Source organism: Aedes aegypti, chromosome 3 (assembly GCF_002204515.2).
Source record: "Aedes aegypti strain LVP_AGWG chromosome 3, AaegL5.0 Primary Assembly, whole genome shotgun sequence".
NCBI lineage: Eukaryota > Metazoa > Arthropoda > Insecta > Diptera > Culicidae > Aedes > Aedes aegypti.
In genome coordinates, this window is record NC_035109.1 from 352,732,894 (window position 1) to 352,757,554 (window position 24,661).

The 24,661-nt window shown below is 36.1% G+C and overlaps 1 protein-coding gene across 1 annotated transcript; it reads left to right on the forward strand.

Annotated features, from left to right (window-relative positions):
* Positions 1-3,660: 3,660 nt before the first annotated feature.
* Positions 3,661-24,584, forward strand: LOC5568268 (venom serine protease 34). The gene is made up of 5 exons (XM_001657915.2): positions 3,661-3,947; positions 11,671-11,882; positions 12,960-13,172; positions 13,247-13,352; positions 23,932-24,584. The coding sequence occupies exons 1-5, from the start codon at positions 3,926-3,928 to the stop codon at positions 24,558-24,560; spliced, it is 1,182 nt and encodes a 393-aa protein (XP_001657965.2). The 5' UTR covers positions 3,661-3,925; the 3' UTR covers positions 24,561-24,584.
* The last annotated feature ends 77 nt before the right edge of the window (positions 24,585-24,661 follow it).

Below are 24,661 nucleotides of genomic sequence, written 5' to 3' on the forward strand. Positions count from 1 at the left end.
AGAACGGCCCGTTCAGTTCACAATTTAGATTGGAGCTCTTACGTGAGAAATGAATGAATTGATCGTCTCAAATTTTCATGAACAGAAAAATCATACTGCTCTTGCTGTTTCAAATTTTTGAACATAGCTTTGACATAGATTTTTGTCGTGTATCAGTCAAAGTCAATTGGGTTCAGTTTTTGGCTCGCACGGGTTCATATTTTTGAACTGCTCAATGTTCAAGCCTACTTGATCGCTGCGTTCAAAAAATTGAACTGGAACGCGAACTGAATGCGTTCAAATGCATCACTGGTCTTAATCGACTCTAGTCACCTTTGCAGCCAACTTGTTACTCACGCTGATTTTGATTCTGATCATGTCCCTGTTACATTTCAAATATCTTCTGAAACGATTCTCAATCCTATCGACTCCACTTTCAATTATTTTCGAGTCGACTGGATAATTTAGTAGTAGTTTAGTAGTAGTAATTTTAATGTTAAAATTTCTTTTCAACCAAAACTTTATATTGACAATGCTTTCGAAATTTTAATTAAAATTCCATAGTTGAAGCAATAAGCATTGCAACACCAAAATGTAAAGTACAATTCGAATCCGTGATTATAGACAATGATCTTTAACTCTTGATATGTCTTAACAACGTGAAGAGAAGGCAAATTCAACACACTCACGATCTATTTATATAAATAATATGGCAGGATGTGCAAAAAGAAATTAAAAAAACGTTTTTCTCTAGAAACAAAAATTTTGGCTCAAATCCTTTTTGGAAATTATCTAAAATTTAGAAATCAAAAATCCTCAGATGCCAATTCTGGCATTGAAAGAGAAAAACAAATTAATTACTAACAAATTGGAAAAAAGCTCAAAAACTTGTTAGGGTAAGTGTTCCCTTAGTTGAGGGTGTTCCTATAGTTGCGGTAGTGTCGTTTTCACTGATTTTATTACATTAGCCACAGAACCGACACTGCCAATCGACGTATTGGCTTGCTGATACGCGGAATAGTTGAAAAGAGCGTTCAAATTGCTTCAAAACTGATGAAATAACACTCAATTGATAAAACAGTTTTTACTTTTACCAATAGTTGCGGTAAAGTGTTCCTATAGTGGAGGATCCCATAAGAAATGAACGGATACCGCAACTATAGGAACACAAATTAAAAATATACCGCAACTAAAGGAACAGTGTACCAATAGTGGAGGTATTATTTTTCACTGACATGCCGCGGATTACTGCGATGAAATCATTTTTCTCATCAAGTCAATGGTCTTTACTTCCCGTTGAAACATTAACATGTACATTAATTGCACTTCTTGAATTAAGGCAATTAAATGAAGTTCTATTGTGCTTAGTACCTCCACTATTGGTACATCTACCCTATGCAGTTTGAAAGCGCACACAATTTTAATTTAGGATCAACTAATCCAATTGCAAATCAAGTTACTCTGGATTTCGAGAGCGTTCTCGATCAAGAGAATGTTTTTGAAAATTCGTGTGGGACTGATTTGGAAGAAGGTAGAACTATCATGAAAAATATGATGGCGATGATGGAATTTTGTACATCCTTATCCAACAATTAGTAGCTTATCATTGATGGTTGATAAATTTGATAAATGTTCTCAGTTTGCATATTTTCCTAACAGATGGAATAATGCCAAGGATTTACCAATTTTAAAACCGGACAAAAATCCTGCTGAAGTTCCTTTTCGTCCAATTTGCTTGCTTTTCTCCATCAGTAAACTTCTTGAAAAGAATGATGGTGCATATCAAAATTATTAGGGAAAGTGCATCTTGTTCTACCAAAATTGTCGTAAAAACACGTTTAATACTTTTCCGTATATATCTTTGTACTATATCTATAAACATGGCTTATCAAATCAGAAATAGTCATAGGTAACCAATAATTTTAAACTGACTGTGAAGGTCGAAACGTGTATACCGAATTGAATTAAAGTTGCGTTTTGTTTCTCTACCACCACCATTGAAAGTAGAAACTATATTGAGCCTATATTTTTGAATTACCTGTAATAAAAATTAATGACTTGTAAAGCCAGCGATTGTTGTAATTAAGCTTCAAAACGTTGGAACTGAAATGTCGGTCAAACATTCACAGTGGTATAGTTTCATAATTCAATTCACTTGTATGAGCACGCCGCGTTGGTGAACCACCATAAATCATATTTATTTGCAAAATAATTGTTGTTCTATCAACCTCGTATAACCAACTGATACAGTAGCTAATAAACACTTTTTTTTAATCAGTTAGTGGTGAGAGAATCAAAATCGGAACCATTTAGTCATCCTATGTATAGTAACGCATCCTTGCCTAATCGAAGTGGACGAACAACAAACATCAAATTTTACGTCCAATCTGCTTTCACAAAACGGTTCACCAAAACAGCGATATCTCATCCTTTACGTCTATCCAAGATGTTCGCAGAGCTAATAACTTATCCTTATCTCCCAAATTGAAATAAAAGAAACAATTTTAAACCACTTCAAACCAAATTCGACCGACTAACAACCGACTGACGCTGAATGACGCTAACTGATAGTGAAGGGAAACTGAAACCCACATCAAATCCCCCACTTTCCCGGAAGATAGCTACCCAGTAATCAGCCGCAGTATAGTAGGGTGATTTCACAGAACTTGGTTTATTTGATCGGAGACTTTATGGCGATCCGAGTGCTTTCGGGTGCGGTGGGTGGCAATTAATTTTTATCTTTTTATTCTCAGACGCTTCCTTGCGGCAGTCGCGAGTCGGTGGCGACGCGACCAGTTAGAAATGGCGCGAACAACTGAGGGGTTTAGAAGCAAAGAGGTGCAAGCGACAAAAATCTGGTTTGAAAAAATAGTTTGAAGTTTTAAACCAATTTGTCATTCTATACTAATTGAATGGGATTTAGAAAAACAAGCCTATCTTCTACGAATTCTGTTATTTTTTTTCTATTGAATGGCAAAATCACATAGAAATACGCTTGGAAAGCCTGATTACAGTTTATTTTACATGCTCAACTCATAACCGACCAACATGTCACTTACACCCCTTTGCATTTGAACCCCGCAGCTGTGAACAGGGCGATGAAAGCGCTGATATTGCCCACCGGTTTTGATCGCAATTTATCGCAAAACGTGTTCGTTCAAGAATAATTGTATGAAGTACTCAACAAAATGCAAAACATGTTATGAATGTTATGATTTTATATCAATTTTATCCATATTCTTTGAAGATAGTTTTTCATCACTTTTTCTCAAGCTCAGAAAAGATGATGTACGATAACCGAATAACAAAAAATATCATCATACTAGCATGAATCTTTCTTACTTACGATTAAAGAATCAAAAACTTGATAGGGTATATGTAGAAATGATAAATAAGACCATATATAATCATAATTATCATGACTGTAAATGTGATAGAAAGTCCTAATTGCAAAATTTTGACCAACTTGTTTATAATAATGTTTATTCCTATCACCTGTCCAGGATATAAAAACTCTCGAAATCTTATCTCCAGTTGTTCTGCTTTGACAAAAGCAAATATCTCCCCTCTTCCTAGTCCACCGTACAAACACCCCCTACATTTTCCGCCACAGATTGTGCTGAACAAACTGGTCATAAAGACAGATACAATTATAGTAGCGAGAAAAATAAGCTGTGGAGATATTTAGATCCAGGCGCTGACTTCGAACCATTATACCTTCCCAACCAGTCGTCAGTGGGCCAACCACCCGAAGCGAAAATATTAAGTTTTTGAAACGAAAGTGAATTTTTGTCCGCGACCAGCTGCAAACGTGCGACAGTGCTATCCCTACATTGAAGTTCTGTGACAACGCTCCATTCCAGGGCAGGGCTTGAAGGCACGATTTGCGTCCGATTTATGGGTGCGATTTTAAAAGCGAACCGCCAAAAGGAAGACGGAAGTGAAAATGAAATTAGGATTTTGTTTCGGTAATGACGGTTATTCCACCGACGCGAGATAATTGAATCTGTTGGTTAATTGGGGAAAATTCTTGCTTGATGAAGTCTCGTTTGATGATTAATGCTGTGAAATTTGGGGATCTTTTCAAACGGTTTTCTCAGTATTAGATGGGCACTTAAATGTTTGAATTGCTTTAAAGCTTATACGTGAAGTGCAATTAGTTCATCAATTGATGGTAATATTATAGTATTCACTAGCCCGAAGGCTATGAGGCAGATATTGCTTGTGTTCGTGTATAAGTTAATATTATTCATTGAGTTATGATGTTTACTTCATTATTTGTTGTAGTTTCATATATGTGTAGCATTGTAGGCAAAGTTATTCCAGAACATCTCTGGGTTATGTAAGGTAAAATTACATAAATTTGCTTGTGGTACTATTTTATTATCTGGAAACGAAATCTTTTATCATTAGCGTGAGCATGAGCATAGATGACCAGAACTATTGAAGTTGCACAGAGATTCAATGAATGGAGCTTGGGATTTTACTTACCATTTTCAATGAGCACAAATCGGAAGCTCAAATTTTAAAAGTCAACAGCACCGGCTAATTCCTTGCGGTCATCAAAGAAGGGAAGAGACAGATCAATCTTCTGCATCTCCACAATTGTCATGGGAAGGATTATGGGTAGATGGGATAAGGTAAGATCTGGAAGTCACCTTTGGTTGATGATGTAATTCATGAAGTGGCGTAACTAGGGTTTTTGAGGCCCGGTGTGCAATCAAATTTGGGGGCCTTTTCAAATAAAGGTATGTGCCAATTGACTAGTCAATTAATCGAAACAATAATATACTTTCAATAAAAAAAATAATTTTTGGGATTGAAAATAATGGACTTTGTGATCATGTATTGTTGAAGTCGTTTTTAATTTTTATTTGGCAATAAACATGTTAATCATTAAAGAGTAATATACCGGTGCTGATTGCCCATGGAACCTTAAAATAACTCCTCCAGGAGTCCATATGCCGTTTTTTCAGTAATTCTTCTAATCTCTTTCATAGGGACTTTCACAAGAAATTAAGCACGATTTATCCCACGAATTGTTTCAAAAATTTCTCTAGGAATTAATCCTGGAAATTAAGTATTAACTCATTCAAGAACTACTCAATAAATTCAACCAGGGGTTCTTTATGAAGCTCGTGCAAACATTTCTCTATGAATGACTCCAACATTTCATACAGAGAATACTTCACCAGTTTTTTTTTTATCAAATATGAATGGTAAAAATAAAGTTTTTTCTAGCAATTCCAAGGGCCATACCCACACACTGTTTATAGTCCGATGTTTTTCAGGGAATCCTCCGATACTTCTTCAAGAATCCAGAAGTTTTTTTCAGAAAACTTTGAAGTACATCATCGGTATTTTTTCAAAAGATTTCATCAGAAATTTCATTAGGAGTTCTTTCTAGCCACTTCTAGCTCTTGCAGAATTTACTCCAACAATTTCTGATTTTTTTTTTTATAATAATCCTCCCTGATGATAAGGGTGTTCCCTCCATGGAAGAATTCCTGATTTATTCTATTGAGGACTTTTTTGAAAAATTTCTCAAAGAATTTCTGGACGATATTCTGAAGGAATGTTAGGAGGAATCTTTAGAATTATTCATGAAAATAAACCTCTGGCTCATTCTTAAAGAAATCTTAAACAACAATTTTGAAGGATTTCCTAAATCTGGGAATAAACCGTTGGAAAAATCTTTCAAATGGAAATCTTGGACGAAATCCTTGGTAAATCTATTGAAGAACTACTAAAGATGAACATCTGGAAAACTTGCTTGATAAATTAGAAAAAAAAATCATGAATTTCCTGAGAAATACTCTGAAGTTATTTCTGAGATAAAACTATAAAATTCAGGTTATTTTTTGCAGATAACGTAAAACGTAAAGTTTGATAGTTTGTATTCAAAAAAAGAACTTGAATATTTATGCATGCTGTTTCAAAGAATTATAATTTACATATAAAAAACAAGTACTGATACCCTAACTATCGATTCCAGTTGATAAATTGCCAAAAGATTGATTCTGAATGGATATATATTTTTTTTCAAATAATCGATAGTCGGTTTTCTGTTTTGGGGTAAGTTTGACAATGGAGTATAAATCGAACAAAATTGGATGCATTATGGAACATTTATAGGGCGTTGCATACCTCTAGGCCAGTGCTTCCCGAACTTTTTCAACTTTCGCCCCCTTGAGACAAATAGTTATCTGAATTCAAATTCAATATTTTAATTCAATAAAATATGTACATTTTAAAATATTTTATCGATATTTAGATAACCCCCAATTATTAGTTATAATTTACTTGACTGCAATTTATAATATAAATTTTCACAATATTTTGCGTGCATTAAAGGCTACTGAATCAGTTTTCGAAACAAGTTCGGCTCAGTTTAGACAATTTTAATGTAATATTTTCAAATGTGTGGCGTAGTTGGGGGATGATTCGTTAACTGTGATTCCATACTGATTTATCCGCTATTTCTAAAATTACTGCAATAATGTTTGATATTTCTGGGAACGCTTTTTTATGTAATCAAAAAATATTAAAAAGTATATGGAAATCCAGAATGTTTTTCAACTCATTTTTTAATGATGCAATGATAGTATTTTTTGTAACACCAAGAAAAACTCAGATTTTTTTTGACATACTGAAGATTCAAAACCGACGCATATCTGATATTTCTTCAAATTTATATTTAAATAGAGTGTTATTCGTCTTCGGCAGCAAACGCTTTTGCCGATTTTTGTCTGCTAAACTTTTCAAAATTTGACTCTAAAATAATTTGTACCATAAGAAATGATAAGGATTAGTGCAACCAAAACTTCAAAATGGGTACTGTAGATTTTTTTCCGTAAAAAGCTGGATGCCATTAAAAGAAATATAAGTTTTCTAACCTCAAAGTTCTCACACAAGAAAAAACCTTATATAAATATTGGGCATTTGCAAAAAGTTCTAAAAATGCTCAGATACGTGTTTTGCACATCTAAAATTTGCTGTGTTTTAAATGTTAGCTGTGACCTATCATCCGACCTTGTGAAAATACCGACGATTTTGAAAATTCACATGATATTAAAAAACGTGGATGCATAACACAAACATTTTGTGTTTGATAATTATCAAGTGTTGCCTATCATAATTTTAAAATGATCATTATTAGAGATATATCGATCTAAGGTCAAATATTCCTGGAATTAGTTGAGTTTGGGATTGATTAATCTTCAGATGTGTGTCCTTCAAAGGTTATGCGTAATTATTTTCAAATGATCCAATGATAGCCTTTTCGCTCCCTTTCTAGATTTTTCGCCCCCCAAAATCTGTTTAACAAATTTTTGCACCCTTAAGCTTAAAAATCGAAGACTTGAGATCAAATTCGTATTCTACTACAACTAGACTGTCAAGGATAAGTGACAATCTCATTATGACTTCATCAAATAGTGATTGTAGAACAGATTGTTTGTAAGCGTTTCAAAAATGGTAACATCATATAAATTTTTAATATTTGCATATTAATCCTCAAATGTACTTGATTCAAACGAAAAAAGCTTTGACATGAAGTATCTTACTAATACTCTTTACATTTGCATTTGTTTTGCTTAACTGATCAACAGAAACTTTTTTATTTCGCTTAGTGTGTTGTGGGTCTCGCACTATCAAAGTTACCCGCATTATCAAAGTTACCGCGTTTTACAACATGCTGTTAAAAACTTCAGCAGAAAACTAGGAAATCCCAAGGCACCTTGCAAGACTCACAGCAGAGCATCCAGATTTCAAGCTAAAATTCAAAAATAAGTTGGACATAGGCGGTGACAAAGACGAAAATCAAAAAGCAGTTGTCAGTACTCTGCCACACGTGACGTATGTAGTAAAATCTCATATGCTAAAGAACTACAGTAATGGACAATACATTTGCCATGTTTTGCATCACAAGTTCAAACAAAATAACGATCTGACTAAAATGAACCTTTTGAAATTAGGAATGATATAAACTGTCTTTGCAAATCTACAATTTGGCTGAAGATATCATAAATTTATTTCTCGCTGAACTTTACTACCTTTACCCAATGAGAGATTCTCTCCTCTCTCAATCTTTTTCGATTATAATAAAGCAATACTGAAGCTCTTGGGAAGTTTTTAACTAAAAAATGATAAACAGTGTCCTTAGTTAGCGTTTTCAAAAAAAAAAAAGCATCAGAAGAATTTGATGTATGTGATACGACGAAATTGAAAGAGATATAAAGAGATTGATTAAAGAGAAAGTGAACAAAGAGAGCATCTCAATGTAAGATAGGTTCTTTTGAAAAATTACGCGAGATTTCTATAATTATATCTTATGTGATGTAGATCGGCCCATAAATAACTCAGACCGAAACCCAAATGTATTGTCCAATACCATACTACATGTTCGAGGGATTTTTGTTCACACCAACGATGTAGTGAACTCTGTGGATCAGACTATGCTACATGCAGTAAATGCGAGCGTTTTTTATTCATACCTATAGACTGATGCTCAAATATGAGCAATTTGAAATTTGAATGTCCTGTAGCCTTATGTTTTCAAGAACCAATTTAACATGTACCGTTATGCATCAATACCTGGACGTTTAAGTGGATACAAATCTTCAAATTCGAATATGAATCTATTGTTTTTGAAAAGCCCTAATGTAATATTGTTTGAAACATTATTTCAAATAAGATCTTCACGAAAGTGATGAACTTTTTAGTAAAAACAATGATTTTAATATGAAAATCATTGAAACATTAGAACATGTCTTGTCTATAAATCCGGACACTTGATGCAAACGATGTCTTTAAATCCGGACACTGCTGAATCGAAATCCGGACATCTGTATTGTAGCATGTAAAATTTGTTTAATTCTAATGAAAACCATATCAACACACAATCAAATATAAATCATAAATAAGCTTGAAGTTCGCGTTTGCCTTACAATGTCAAAAAGAATAGCACGTCTGAAATATTAGTGGTTTGATTACCTGAGCCGAAGTGCATGTGACTGGAACTGTAGTCGACGCGGCTCGAGCTGTTATTATTAAAATTATACAATATTTATTTCACAATCAATTGGAGTTTGATTACTCACTACGCTTCCTATAGTTATTTTTCAAGTTTTCTCTTGTTTTTTCTTGCTTAAAACTCACTCACACTAGTTAAACGTGGCTCTTTTAGACGATGTCCGGATCTTGAAACACTGCACTATGGTCCAGGAATCAGTTTTACGCGGAAAGATGCATTCTGAGCTTTAGAATGAAACATTAGACAAAAACGGTCTTCTACAAAGTTGTTTGTATTAGTTAAGCCCTTTGTTTGGTTTTATTGAAAATTAGGGTGGACCATATTTTCATATAAATGATTAAACTAACTTTCTTATTTATAGAAATTATATTATACATGCTTTAGCAAAGTTGTAGACCATTCAATTTCAAGCAACTTTGCCAAAAAAGTTTTTTTGTATCTCTTAAATTGACCGATTTAGAGCTTTTTTCCTACGGTGACATAGGGTGGTCCGAACAAAACTGGTTTTCTGGCTCTAGAGTTTTCAATTCAAGTTTCTCATCAAAGTAGCCTATGAAACACTTTTAGAGCTTTAAAAAATGCGTAATTTGGTGAGTGAAGAAACTCGCTATCTCCTTCCGTTTAGGAGTTATTGTTGTTTTTCTCTCAAAAACATGCCAATTTTGATTGTAAATATCTCTGATTGGGGCAAACATAAAAAATATCTTTTGACGGCATTCAAAAGACAAAATAAAATTGTATATTATATCAAAAAATTACAGATGTGTTATTTTTGTAACTCTAATAAAACGTCTTGAAAGTCAAACATTTTTTATCACAAAAACTTCAATAACTTTTGAACTAAAATAGATATCATCAATCTTTTTGCATGAAAATTTGCATTTTGTTAAGTTCTAAAAGTCGTCCATAGACGACTCTGACGAGAAAATAATATTAAAAAAACTAGAGTTAAAGAACTTATTTTTGTTGGACCACCCTGCGATGATTAGGAAAAAATGCTCTAGATTGGTCAAATTTTGAGCTACAGAAAAACTTTTTTCGGCAAAGTTGATCAAAATTTCAAGTTCTACCGCTTTGCCTAAGAGCATATACCAGTATTTTTGCAAATAAAAAAGTTGAATATAGGATATGTGTGATATTGTGGACCACCCTAGTTTCAAATGACACAGTATGAAAGCTTACATTTTTAGAAACAATTTTGTAGAAGATCATTTTTATCTAAAATTTCATTTTCATGCTCAAAATGTAAAATAATAAAGAAATATATACCATGAAAATCTTCAAAATAGTTTTAGAGCCCTATCTTTCTTATTTCAGATTTCTCGTCAAAGCAGTCAATGAACGACTTTAATAAATTAACAAAACGCAAATTTTCATGCAAAAATATTGATGATATCTATTTTAGTTCAAAAGTTATTAAAGTTTTTCTGCTTAAAAAACCTTTGTTTTTCAAGGCATTTTATTAGAGTTACAAAAATAACACATCTGTAATTTTTTGATATAATATACAATTTTATTTTGTCTTTTGAATGCCGTCAAAAGATATTTTTTATGTTTGCCCCAATCAGAGATATTCACAATCAAAGTAGGCATGTTTTTGAGAGAAAAACAACAATAACTCCTAAACGAAAAGAGATAGCGAGTTTCTTCACTCACCAAATTACGCATATTTTAAAGCTCTAAAAGTGTTTCATAGACTACTTTGATGAGAAATTTGAATTGAAATCTCTAGAGCCAGAAAACCAGTTTTGTTCGGACCACCCTATGTCACTGCAGGAAAAAAGCTCTAAATCGGTCAATTTAAGAGATACAAAAAATTTTTTTTTGGCAAAGTTGCTTGAAATTGAATGGTCTATAACTTTGCTGAAGCATGTATAATATAATTTCTACAAATAAGAAAGTTAGTTACACAATTTCTATGAAAATGTGGTCCACCCTAATTTTCAATAAAACCAAACAAAGGGCTTAACTAATACAAACAACTTTGTAGAAGACCGTTTTTGTCTAATGTTTCATTCTAAAGCTCAAAATGCATCTTTCCGCGTAAAACTGATTCCTGGACCACTGTGCACTGGCTCGTAATCCCGGACAGTCTTTTCACACACGAATAAATGCTTATTTCCAGATTATTCAACCACAGTGCACTCTCCAAACTTTTAAAATATATTTTCTCAAACACTTATGATTAAAACATGCTCTAAAAATACACTTCACGAACTTTTTCTCCAATCAAACGATGCTCGCGCGTTCATCGATAGTCAAACTTGAGTTAGAGTTGGGCCGCGACGAAAAGACGTCCAACTCGAACACATTATTTGTTTTTATTTTTATTAATTATTTGACGATGGTTACTAGATTAAAATTATATGTAAAATGATTAATATGGTTAAATAATAAAGGGAGGGAATAAAAACCAAACATATTGTCACTTAATTCTCTTTAATTTACTAATATATCAGAGTGTCCGGATATTGGTACCGTCTGGATTTTGATTCACCACGGTATTCGGTAGCAGGCATTTGTGATCAATATGGAACGAAATCGAAATAATAGTTGGATATGAATGGGTTCTATAAGAGTATCCAAGCTACAACACTTTTCCCTGAAAATAACGGAGACGCATGGTAGCTTACCGGTTCAAAATTCACTCCAAACAGGCATAACATTCCTTGCGGCTCTCGGCCATTCCGCATTGGCACAATCGGCCGGCTGCGATTACTATAGGCAAATTGATTCTGGTCAAACTTACACCATTTACTCGCCAAACTACAGCGGCCTCTACCCGGCGAATACCGACTGCCGATGGGTGCTGACGACGACACCCGGCTCCAGGATAGCGCTGACCTGTTCGGACGTTTACATACCACAGGTAGGTAGATTCCTGCATGGGAACATCCATAAAAGACGTAGCATTTTTTCACTGGTTTTCTACATATCCCTCTCGACATTTTTTTCAATGATTCAACATTGGATATGTAACTCATTAGTACTATACCAGAGATGGAGCTTCAGAATAATTTTGAACATTCTTTTTTTAAACTTTCTTCCTGTTATTACAACATTAAATTCATATTGATAGAGTATACAATATTGCCAGCCTGAAAATTTGTTTAAAGATCAAAAGCTTGTTCTTGCGACAAAGTTTTGATTTTCGATTAATAAATGGAAACAGATATTTTATATACAGTCGAAGCTTGTTATAATGACATCGCAAGGGACCGTCTTAATAGAGAAATGACACTATAGAGAATAGTGTTAACATTAAAATATTTTTCAAGGGATCGAAAAATGTCGCTATAGAGAGCTATTGTCGCTATAACGAGCTTCGACTGTATTTATAACATTTAGTGGATTAACCTAGCACGAGCCCTAGATACTTGACTTTATCTGACCAATTTATGGGAACCACTCTCATCATGAAAACATGTCTACTTGAAGGTTTCAAAGAACGAGTTATTGGTTTATGTGGGAATATGAAATGTTGAATTTGGCTAGCATTAGGAGAATTCTTCCATTTTTACAAGTATGAAGAAAATATATTGAACTTTCTCGGGGATACGACTGTGATAATTATGTTTTAGGTTATGGCCTTCAGTCTATTATGCTCAAAAACGGATTTTAAGTTTTCATCTGACGTTCCGGACACATTTATTGTGCCTTTCTGTGTCCGAAACGTCGGATGAAAATATAAAATCAATTTTTGAGCATAATAGACTGAAGGCCATAACCTAGAACGAAGAAAATAAATCCAAACTTTTTTGCAATGCTTCTTCCGCTAGATGAGAACCTATCCCTCCCCCGAAAATTGAAATTTGTTAAGTTCCGCTTCCCCGTAAAATGCTACGTCACTTATGGACGACCCCCCATAAGGCTTCACTCGGCCAGAACCCCTCCAAGCTAGCTGACAAATATTGAACCATGCGCTTTGTGCTCGTCAAACAAACAGAGCACATCCTGCTACTACGATAAGCTGGTGATTTCGACCGGTGGGAAAATGGATCTTTCCGATGCCAAAGCATATTGCGGCACTGGGACGATTGCGGCCGAGTCTACCGGAAGCTCGATGGTGGTGGCACTGCAGGTTCCATCGACGACCTACGGAGGGCGGGTGTACTGCACCGCTACCAAGATCAACTGCCAGTGCGGATTGAGGCGTAAGGTAAGCCAGATTTCGAACAGCAGAGAATCAAGTGTGTCAGCTGCAAATTTTAATAACGTAATCAATTTCCACAGAAAAAGATAGTCGGAGGTACGGAGACGCTTGTTAACGAGTTCCCGATGATGGCTGGGGTGGTGGATGTTGCAAGTGGGGCCGGAATTTTCTGCGGAGCAACCATTAGTAAGTACACCTATCTGATATCACTTTAATTGAGATTGGGTAAAACTATCTCTGAAATCATACATAAATGACGAAAATCACTAAAACATTGTTCTGCTCATCAACATGCAATGTCCAGTGACTCAGTCGGAAAAAAATACTCACAAAACAATTTTCCGGACTAAGTTTGAAATCGACGGCACAATTCTTTACGCAAGTCGTTTAAGTGCCTTATGATACTCGTCGCGTGGCTATGAAGCTCACCAAATCAATTAAAGTCCGATTTAGAAATATGCATTCCATATTTTTAGTCCACACATGTCTGACTTCGATATGGACTGAAAATCATGGAAAAGGCAGGAAAAAGAAAGAAAAGACAAATATATCAACCAGATCCGAAGCAAACACTATCATTGCAAGGTTACTGCTCAGCATTCTTGCAACATGTTCTGCCCATTGAATCCTTCCAACTTTTGCCATCTTCTGAATACTGGGTTCGTCGTATAGTTGGGCGAGCTCGCGATTCATCCCTCGACGCCACACACCGTTGTCCTGCGAAGATCGTCCGAAGCGTCTGGCATTCGAAAACCACAAGAGCTTACATGTCCTTTTCGGGCATAGAAGATGCTTCATGCCCGTAGAATACTACCGGCCTAATAAGATTTTGTACATAGTTCAAAAACAATTTTTTTTCGACTGGAAGATCTAAGGTAGACGGACTCATCGAGCATCGGACGACCATGACGTATCCCGATTTATTGTCACACTGCTTCCTAGGTAAACCCTGTCGAGCTCAGCTCCGTCTATTAGTATGTACTTTGTCTTTGGTGCATTTACCATCACTTTCGACTTTTGCTGTCTCACGTTCCAAGCGAGTGAAAAGGTCTGCCAAATGTTCAACCGATAATGTCCACGAAGCAATTAAAGTGAATGGATCTGTTGACAATCGTTTCTCGACACCTGAGTCCATTGCTTAGACATAGACTCCGATGGGTCTAAAATTTTCACACATTTTTGCACACCAGCTTTCAGAGGGAACTGTCCTCGTCCTTTATTCTCCAGATCTCTTCGCGGACGATGCTTGAAATTGATAGAAAGGTTATACATTGATTTCCCGTACTGGAAAGATCTGGTCCGTTGTCAATCGACTGTCCACGAAGCCGGCTTGATAACTTCTCACGAATTCGTTTACTGCAGGTGACAGAAGACGGAATATGATCTGGGATAACACTTTGTAGATCGCAACTTGTCGCCTTTTTTTGTAAATGGGGCATATTACTTTTTCTTTTCAATCCTCCTGGGAACGGTGCCTACGAATGGCCAGCGCCACCGGGCCCATTTGTTTTAGTTCAGCTTACACTATCATCCTTATCAGCAACGTTATTGTTCTTGAGCTGCAGAATGGCATCCTGAGCCTTCCTCGAAGTCTTGAAACTTCACATAACTGACGCTTACATTCCCTCCGTTGTCTTGACCCTCATTGCCAGTTTTCTCAGCACCATTCAGATACCTTGTCCCTTTTAATTCCGCAATAGGGTCCTAAAGCCCTGTCCTAATTTTAGTACCAAACGATAAAGTTTAGGCCAGAAACAATGTTTATTCAGTGCCAAACGATAAAGTTTATAAGTGTAGAACTAGCCCTCGTGCGTTAAAATACACTCAAATAAAGATTTAAAAAAAAAAAAGATAAAGTTTAGGCCAGAAACAATGTTTACTCCATTTTTAAATGATTGTCGTTGGTTTACGGCCAAAAAACATTTTTTATGATTTTTGAGATTTCGTCACACCCTTTGGTTTAAACTCAAATTTTGGGTGCATTTTGTTTTCCGCGTCCCTTCCGAAATGTCAAATAGCAACAACCCCAGTGCTAAAAAGATGAGCCCATGTGGCTTTTTTGCTGACTCAGTGAATGTCAAACATGATCTAAAGTGTCAAGGTTCAAATTTGAACCTATTTTTAAAATTATATTTTAAATTTGATTTAACCGTTATTTGACCAGGAAAAAATGCTAAAGTGGTTGCAAAAACATGCTCTTTCGTCATTTTAGCGTTACATAATAAATGGATGCTGCCTTACTTACTTACTTACTTATTTGGCTTTTGGATGCTGCCTTAGAATCTTTTATTTGAGGAAATTTTTGGTTGTGTTATTTAGCACACTTTTATAAAATGTTGTTATGAACAACTTTGCTGAATGCATAACTTTTAACTTGAACTGAGTAAAATTTTATGTTTAAAGTAATTAACGATTTATTGCACATATTTGTGTGATCAGAAGAGGAAGTGACATTCATAGATATAATAAATACTGGGAACGCGACTGAATAAAGAACACTGCAATTTTTGTACGATGTTTCACAAAACTCTTCGTTTAAAGGAATAAATGTTCCCAATTCGATGCCTACACACATCAAACGTGCTGGAGCTCTATCATAGTTTAAGAGATTATGTATTTCACACGTGAAAGCTGCCTTCTGAACAGCTACATGTTAACTTTTTTGTACTTGACTAATATTGTATCTTGATGAAGTTTGACTAACGGATATTTTGCATTAACTACACTAAGGTTTTTTTTTACACTGTAGATATGTGCCGTGTGAAAAAAAAATCCGCGCAAAAACGTGCTTATTCCGGAATCAATGTAAAAGAAACCGTGTTAATTATGAAATCAGTATAAATACAGTGACTCAATTTCATTTTCGTACGGGGCACTGCTTTCATATAAAGTTGGTAAAAAACCAATAAATGGTGCATGGACTTCGATATACTTTATCAATAAAAAAGATCATAGGTGTCATCTATTGATTGGCAATGACAAACTGTATTCTGTATTTTCTTAAATCTATATAAATGTCTATAATTGACCCAATTCTATATTCGTATACCTAACAAGAAATAAATATACAACTATCAAAACTAATTTTTAATGGACTAGATGATTGCTTAAGCTCTTCGTTGTGTTGTTAAGATGCAATAGAGTACATTTGGAAAATCGATAAGCGGACATATTCGAAACTTAAGTAAATTTAAGAAAAATACCCCTTTTTCCATGTTTTTTTTGCTACAATATTCGGTAAGTCGAACAATAAATTAAATTTTTTTCAACATCACTTCCTTAAGAATGATTACTGTGAATATTGCACAAGTTTCAAAAAATTATAATCAGTTTTAGAATAGCTAGGAGTGGATATCGATAACTTATACTTTTGGATCTTAGGTAATACAACATTTATAACAAATCCGAAATCAAAAATTTTAGTCAACATCTCTCAATTTTACTCCTAAATGGATATACATAATCCATAGTTCATGTTCCTATCAAAACATTGCGTAATTATTATTTTTAATTTACATTTTACTACCAATCATGAATATAAAGATTTATAGAATAAATATTATTGCCGTAACCGCGACACAAACGTTTTTTTTTAAATGATGAAAACAACAGGATATATTCTAGTAAAAAGCATATCAATGCTCTCTGCTCATTCAAGATATTTTATATTTTTCTTATAAAATCAATAAACTGCAAAATAGGGTGCTATTTTCAATATAATTTGAATATTAATTCATAGATAGTTGAACATTGCGATGACATCAATTATGTGGAGGTATGTACAGTGTAGTTTAGGGTACTTTATTGTAAAACGAAATACGCACTTCAAATTATTTTCACAGAAAAGTTCAAAATTAACCTTTACCTGTTGTGTAGAATGAAAATTAGGTTGACATTGATCAAAAATAAAATTTTAGAAGGGTGTTGAAGCTATGGCACAATAATTTTCGGAACTCAAAAGGGATAAAAACTGATTATGATTTCTGTAAACTGTATACATTTCAACTAAATTTCTATCAGAGCTAACGAATATAATTAATAGATTGGCTCCAATGACAAAAACATCTTTCTTTTATACTTGTACTTTTTTTTGTATTAAAACAAAACTTTGAATGGATCGACACTCTAAGTGTAGACTTGCAAAAGGTTTACTTTATTTAACAAACTTTGCATGGTTCGTCACATTATTTTCTTCTACTTTAATTTTTTCCATATCAATTAAAAATATTATATTTATATCTCACAAATAATTGTTTATCATGGTCTAATCCAGGCCAGCCCAACGTACGGCATTTTATTCGGCCCGCTATGAGCCTTCAAAAATACTTTGCATCCGGCCCGCGAGCTGATTCGGCCCCTCAAGGTTGATAAAATATATGCCCATTTCTTGAATGGATAAAATGTTAAAATTGACGACAATTTAAAATTTTGTACCAATTCTCACCGTCCATCTAACTGTGTCTTACTTTTAAATAATTTTGGCATCACTATTTCTAAGTTGGTTATGCTCAATGTTATGAATTTTATTCAAGTGGCACAGATGATGCGTGCCACTAGTTCTCCCTTTTATTCTCCCGCTTTTCATATGCAGTGCAAATTGTGACGTACTTTTTTGCGCTGCATAAGAACAGCGGGAAAGTAAAAGAGAGAACTAGTGGCACTTACCAATGGTCTGCGCCACCTTAGTAAATTCAGAACCTTGGGCTATGCTTAGGCAAAAATCTAATTGGAATGAATTTGTAAACATCATCAAAACGTGTCAAACAGAAGTTTTATTTACACTTTGACGGTTTTGCTCGTTTGCGAGTATCGGTTTAAGTGAGATTTGAATTGGTTTGAAAGAAACCCATGTTTTACGCATCGAGATACTCTGAAATGGCAGCTATAAGTAATCCTAAAACACGAAAATTTAAAGTGAACACCGTGTGTGAGGAATGGCAAGAGAAGTATTTTTTCATTTTGACGAAAGGGAAGCCGGTTTGCCTGGTTTGTTCGGAAAGTGTTTCTGTTCTTAAAGAATATAAACTCAAAAGGCACTATGAAACCAAGCATGCTACAAGTTATGATGCTTTTACTGGACCAAAAAGAAAGCAAAAGTTAAATGAGCTTCAAAGGTAAGATGTTCTATTTATTTTTATTTCCTGACATTAATCGATGTATATTTTTTTCAAAAGAGGATTGTCAAAACAACAAACTCTTTTTTCCCGGGAAAACACGGAATCGGAAAATGTAGCGCATTCTAGTTTTGCTATTAGCGAAATTTTGGCAAAACGTTTGAAACCGTTTCAGGACGGAGATTTGGTTAAGGAATGATTTCGGCTGTCGTTGAAATCATGTGCCCAAAGGAAAAATCTGCCTTCAGTAACATTAGTCACGAAATACAGTGACAAGAAGGGTTCAGGTTCTCGCCGATGATTTCAAAATGGCGTTACGCGAAAAAGCCTCACGCTTCAGATTTGACTCTCTAGCTATCGATGAGAGCACTGACGTAACAACACGGCTCAGCTAGCTATTTTCGTAAGAGAAGTTGACGATCATTTCCAAATCACGGAAGAATTGGCAGCTTTGGTTCCTATGAAAAGAACAACAACCGGAAAAAAAATCAGGGGGGGTTGTATACAAGACACGACCGCATGACGTTAACTACGCCAAGTGATTTTCTGCATTTGAATTTTAGTCGATTGTCATGCAACTATGGCCTTCCTTTAGTTCAAACTCTAACATAATATCGTAACGGTCGCAACATTATAGATTTTCAATCGACACCCAGTATATTGCCGTAAGACGTAGTTAACGTCAAAATATTGCATTTCTATGGCACAGCAGCAGCGTCCTCGGAAACATCCTCAAATTGCCGTATTGTCAATTATTCGTAATAAATCAATTATTGTATGATGCTATGAGATGAATTAAGAGATTATAGCAAGTATGTGGTAAACACATGAGGGAATATTACATAAATAACTCTTTAAAACACATTTGTTGGCTCTGAAAAGGGCCGATTGAATTGTTGAATTTACATAACACGGACACATTTTGGCGGCTTTGATCGATTTTCTTCAGCCATCTCGAACAAATTAAAGAATATTACACAATCAACTCTTTAAAACACATTTGTTGGCTCTGAAAAGTGCCGATTGAATTGGTGAATTTGCGTAACACGGACACATTTTGACGGCGCACTGCTTGCAATCCTCCTCGCCTCGAGATTTTCGGTGCTGATGACGATGTGCGCTTCAACAAGCGGCTTTGGTCGATTTTCTTCAGCCATCTCGTACAAACAGCTTGCCTCTGGTAGCGAGGAGCTGAGCAGGTTTGGAGGAACTCTTACCAGCTCGAAAGCGAAAACAGAATGAAACCGAATTCAACGAAGAATGGATGCTTTATACCCTTAGAATAGCAGGTGATGCTCCTCCTTTCAAATTCTTCGTTTTCTTATCTGGGAAATAGGCTATATGAAACTGATGTCTGGGAAAGGGATGTACAAGATTAGCATTATGCTGTTATTGCATCCCGACGGCACTGCAGCAGCGTCCTCGGAAACATCCTCAAATTGCCGTATTGTCAATTATTCGTAATAAATCAATTATTGTATGCTGCTATGAGATGAATTAAGAAATTATAGCAAGTATGTGGTAAACACATTAGGGAATATTACACAATTAACTCTTTAAAACACATTTGTTGGCTCTGGAAAGGGCCGATTGAATTTGCGTAACACATTTTGGCGGCTTTGGTCGATTTTCTTCAGCCATCTCGAACAAATTAAAGAATATTACACAATCAACTCTTTAAAACACATTTGTTGGCTCTGAAAAAGGCCGATTGAATTGTTGAATTTGCGTAACACGGACACATTTTGACGGCGCACTGGTTGCAATCCTACTCGCCCGATGAGATTTGCGGTGCGGATGACGATGTGCGCTTCAACAAGCGGCTTTGGTCGATTTTCTTCAGCCACTTCGTACAAACTTACCTTTGCGCCCCGATTCCTGCAGCGCCAATTCTGAAAGCGCGAGTCCATTGAGAAATCTTGAGCGATTTCACAATCCGGACGCTGGTGTTTTGCCGCCGCTTGATGATCAAGAGCTTGCCTCTGGTAGCTAGGTGCTGATGGCGCACTGTTAGAAATCCTCCTCGCCCGATGAGGTTTGCGGTGGCGATGACGATGGGCGCTTTAACAAGCGGCTTCAGTCGCGGCGGCGGGTTGTTGTTCCATTCGCGTTCCATTGAAAACTGAGCTGAGAATGCGAAAGGCACTCGAGACTTGCTCGCCGACCATGTTCACAGTCTGACGGCAAAAAGAAGAATGAGCGAAGAAGCAGGAATCGGTCTGCTTTTATAGTGCGAAGCGGAACGCAAAAGAAGCGTGGAAAACTGCTTGCACGTGATTGGTTGCGTAAGAAAGGGGTCGACATTTTCCCAATTTTCAATAGTTTATTGTCAATAATCAATAGTTTTCTCCATTCGAGGAAATTGTTGTATACATTTCCGATCGATTGGTGGGAAAATATTGAAAATCTATCGATAAATGACTGAGTTATTAACGTTCAAAATCTTAGATAATTTCGTGACGGTCGCAAAATTTTAGATTTTTAATTGACACCCAGTATATTGCCGTAAGACGTAGTTAACATCAAAAAAACTGATGGAAGCAGTTATGAGCTGTATGAAGGATCTTTGAAAACTTAAGTAGCATCACAACTGATGGGGCACCAGCGATGATAGGAAAAATCTCCGGCGTGGTGTCACTTATGAGGAAGGAGAAGCACCTGCAAGGGTAGGGTGTTAGAATTCCAGCCCATTGCATAATCCACCAAGAAAATCTGTGTGCTAAAACACTCAACATTTCTGAAGTCATGTCTTTCGTCGTGAAGACAATAATTTTCATAAAGGCCAGGGGACTTAATTATTGCCAATTCCAAATGATGTTAACGGAGATGGAAGCAGAGTACGGCGATTTGCTGTATTATAGTTAAGTTCGCTGGCTGAGTCGTGGTATTAGATTTTATTCTCTTCGAAAGGAAATTGCACTATTTTTGCAAAAGAAAGATAAGCCTTTTTCTGAACTCAATGATCCTGAGTGAGTGAGTGATTTAGCGTTCATAGTTGATATTGCCAAACATCTCAACGATTTTTGTTTTCCAACATTAAAGCTTTCGAAACGAAATTGACACTTTGGCATAACCAAATGGTTGCTGGTAACTTGGTCCACTTTGCTCACCTTGCAGAAAATATTCCAAGCAAATCGGTAAAATATTCCGGTTAAATAAAAGCCCTTCAACAGGAATTTGCAAGTCGATTCGCGGATTTCCAAGAGCACAGTGATGAAATCGCCATTTTTACCACCCCCTTCACTCTTGATGTGAGCAAAACATCTGAGAAATTTCAAATGGAAATCATAGACCTCCAATGCAACGATGAGCTCAAATCAAAATTCCAAGAAGAAACGTCACTCATCAATTTCTACCACGATCATGTGCATGAAGAAAACTTTCCTGTCCGCCAACATGCAATGAAGATGTTATCTCTCTTCGGGAGTACTTATCTTAATGATCTTTTTCGCAGACATCTTTTTTCGAGAATGAAAATGATGAGAACTTGGAATCTAGTCTGCGAATTTCAGTGACAGACTCTGAAATCAACATGCCTCGAATGTTGGAGAAAAGACTCCAATTCCAAGTTTCTCATTGAATGTACAATTTGTTAAACGATAGCAAATAAAAGGATTAATACAAAAATACTAAAATAATCTGCTTGTTTTTATTTAATGGTTAGCTTAGCAGCAGCAAGGCATATAAAATGGGAACATTCGAATCGACGAAAGCTCATCAATATTATTACACATATTTAATCTGGCCCGCCAGCTTATATGAAATCTGAGATTTGGCCCGCGGTTTGAAAAGGTTGGGCAGGCCTGCGCTTATCAAAGTGAATCCTGTGACCCAACACTCCTCTCCACTAACAACCACCCTCCTAGTAATCTTTGTGGAGACGCAGAGGCATATACGGTCTCCAAATAGCAAAGTTTACACACTAATATTCCTTCCCCCAATCCAACCTGACTGCAAGGGCGTGGCCGGCGCTGTTATTGATCATGTATAAATAGAGGAACTGAATTATGCACACTGAAGAACCCAATCGCAGCAGAACTTCTAGTTGATTCTTTACTTTGGTCAATCGCGCAATAGCAACCATTGATATGTGTAGTCAGTCCAAGCTAAGCTAAATGTGGTCATCAGAAGAGGTATAGAGGAATTACATATTTTTGCTGAACATTGCAACTTTGAAATTTTTTGTCATTTTGAAGTTGAAGCCAAGCTCTTGTTCTGTTCAAAAAGCATCTCTGTTTTAAACCTTGTACAGTGGTTTTGGTTTTATCACGTTCTGTACAAATAAATGTACAAATAAATTCAACACATTTTTCTTATTATTCTGTAAAATAATTTTCCTTGATTTTTTTTTCAATTTTACTGCACAAAATAACATTAAAATAACAGGAAATCATTTTTCGAAAAATGTTCAGCAAATTTCCTGAAAAAAATAAATCAGTTAGAACTCCTGCACTGCCGTGAATCGCAAGTCAGTCCCATCTGCATTTTCGTCAAAATTAAGTTGAGTTCAGTTTTCAACATCTCTTCCAATGCTTTTTCAGCTGCCCTAATGAAATACGTCCCAACTGGAAGATACCCTGACTCTTAGCTTAGTGTTCTTATGAGCACTTCCACAGTTATTTACTGAAAACTGATTGACAATTTTTGAATGTGTATATCGTGTAGCAGATACGAAGATATTCTATGCCTTGGGAAGTCGAGAAAATATACAACATGAAAAAATCCTGGAACGGTCGTATTCGAACACACGACCTCAGTTTGGTCTTGCTGAAAGAAGCTATAAAAAAAACCACTGTTGAAGTGAATCAAAAGTGCTAAGAATAGGATCCGGCTCCCTATATGGGCCCCATTAGACCTTTTATCCAAACAAAATCTACAAGTATTATACCATCGAGTATTTCTATGGACTGCATTAGAAACTACTCCAAATTTTTCCATGAATACCAAAGGATTTCAAAAAAACAACTTCTGATACTAATTCAAACTATCTCTGCTGTACCTTCTGTTCGATTGAGCCAATGCGAGTATTATTTTGATCTATTGTCGCATTACTCTAATTCCGTTGATAGGTAATGCGGTATCGATTTCTGTACAGTTTTGGTTTTAATTCCTCATAGTTTGACGGAAAATTCGAATGTGATGAAAAGGTCCCGCTGCCGTCATGATGCCTTACATCTCAACGAAGGCGCGCTCCTTATCATACATAGTCGATTCTATTTCTGATGAATCTTCAATTACATTTTTACATGAGAAAAATTAAACCGCAAAAATCTTAAGTTAGGCCCTTTCATCTTGTTTATTTGCACCTCATGAAGATTCGTGCATAATCCGTCAATGAAAAAGTTATACACAGGGAAACTTTAACTCGGTTTTCTACATGCCTTACCTCAAAACTACAAGAGTACAACTTAAAGAACTATATAGTAGTTCGATCTGAAAACTTGGTCGATTGGTCACTTACTGGTGGAGACTAATCGAAACAGTTCGCAGCCCGAACCGATGTCAGGATCTCAAGATTTGTGCTTTTGAAGATTCGAGGTATGACTTTTCATGATTCATATTCACCTTAAGATCACAAGCCACCGAAGCAAAGCAAAAATCTACGTTAGCCATAAATTCGACACTAACACTATGTATTATCTGTATTCTAGTAACAAACTACCATGCGCTAACAGCAGCTCACTGTCCAACCGGACACAGCATATCTAATCTGGCACTACTCGTCGGTGATCACAACATTTCCACTGGAGCAGAATCGACATACGCAGCCCTGTACCGAGTGGCCTTGATAAAAATTCACGAGTCCTACAGCAAGCTCACCAACCTAAACGACATAGCCCTAATGAGGACCACCACGGAGATGGTCTTCTCGAACGGTGTCAGCCCGGTATGTCTCCCGTTCAAGTACTACGGGGCATCCTTCGTGGGAATCGAACTCGAAGCCGCCGGTTGGGGTTCCACGGATTTCGGTGATCCCAAATCGAACGTTCTGCTCAAAGTTGGCCTGCCGGTGATTGATCCCAGTCAGTGCGCCAAGACTTACGCCAACTTCGCTGCGACGCAGATTTGTACCTTTGCCTCGGGGAAAGACACGTGCCAAAGTGACTCTGGTGGACCGCTGTTCTACACGGATTACTATAATGGACTCGTTTATCTGGTCGGTATCGTTAGCTACGGGATGGCATGTGCTACCAATGACCCAAGCGTGAGTACCAGGGTAACAGAGTATATCTCTTGGATAATGCAAAACACCGCTGAATGGAATTATTGTTATCAATAAAGTGGAAGGGGGTTCTGCGAGGAAGCTCCGAGTTTTCAATGTTACAGAGAAATGTTTATCCAGGTGTTGTTCAAGGAGAATCTAGTTGAAATTCGTATTTT

Excerpts from the sequence above, each read along its gene's own strand:
- LOC5568268 (XM_001657915.2), top strand. The coding sequence starts at position 3,926 with ATGAAATTAGGATTTTGTTTCG. Across the intron at positions 11,883-12,959 it reads CGGACGTTTACATACCACAG|AGCACATCCTGCTACTACGA; the intron begins GTAGGTAGATTC and ends TCAAACAAACAG. Across the intron at positions 13,353-23,931 it reads TTTCTGCGGAGCAACCATTA|TAACAAACTACCATGCGCTA; the intron begins GTAAGTACACCT and ends TCTGTATTCTAG.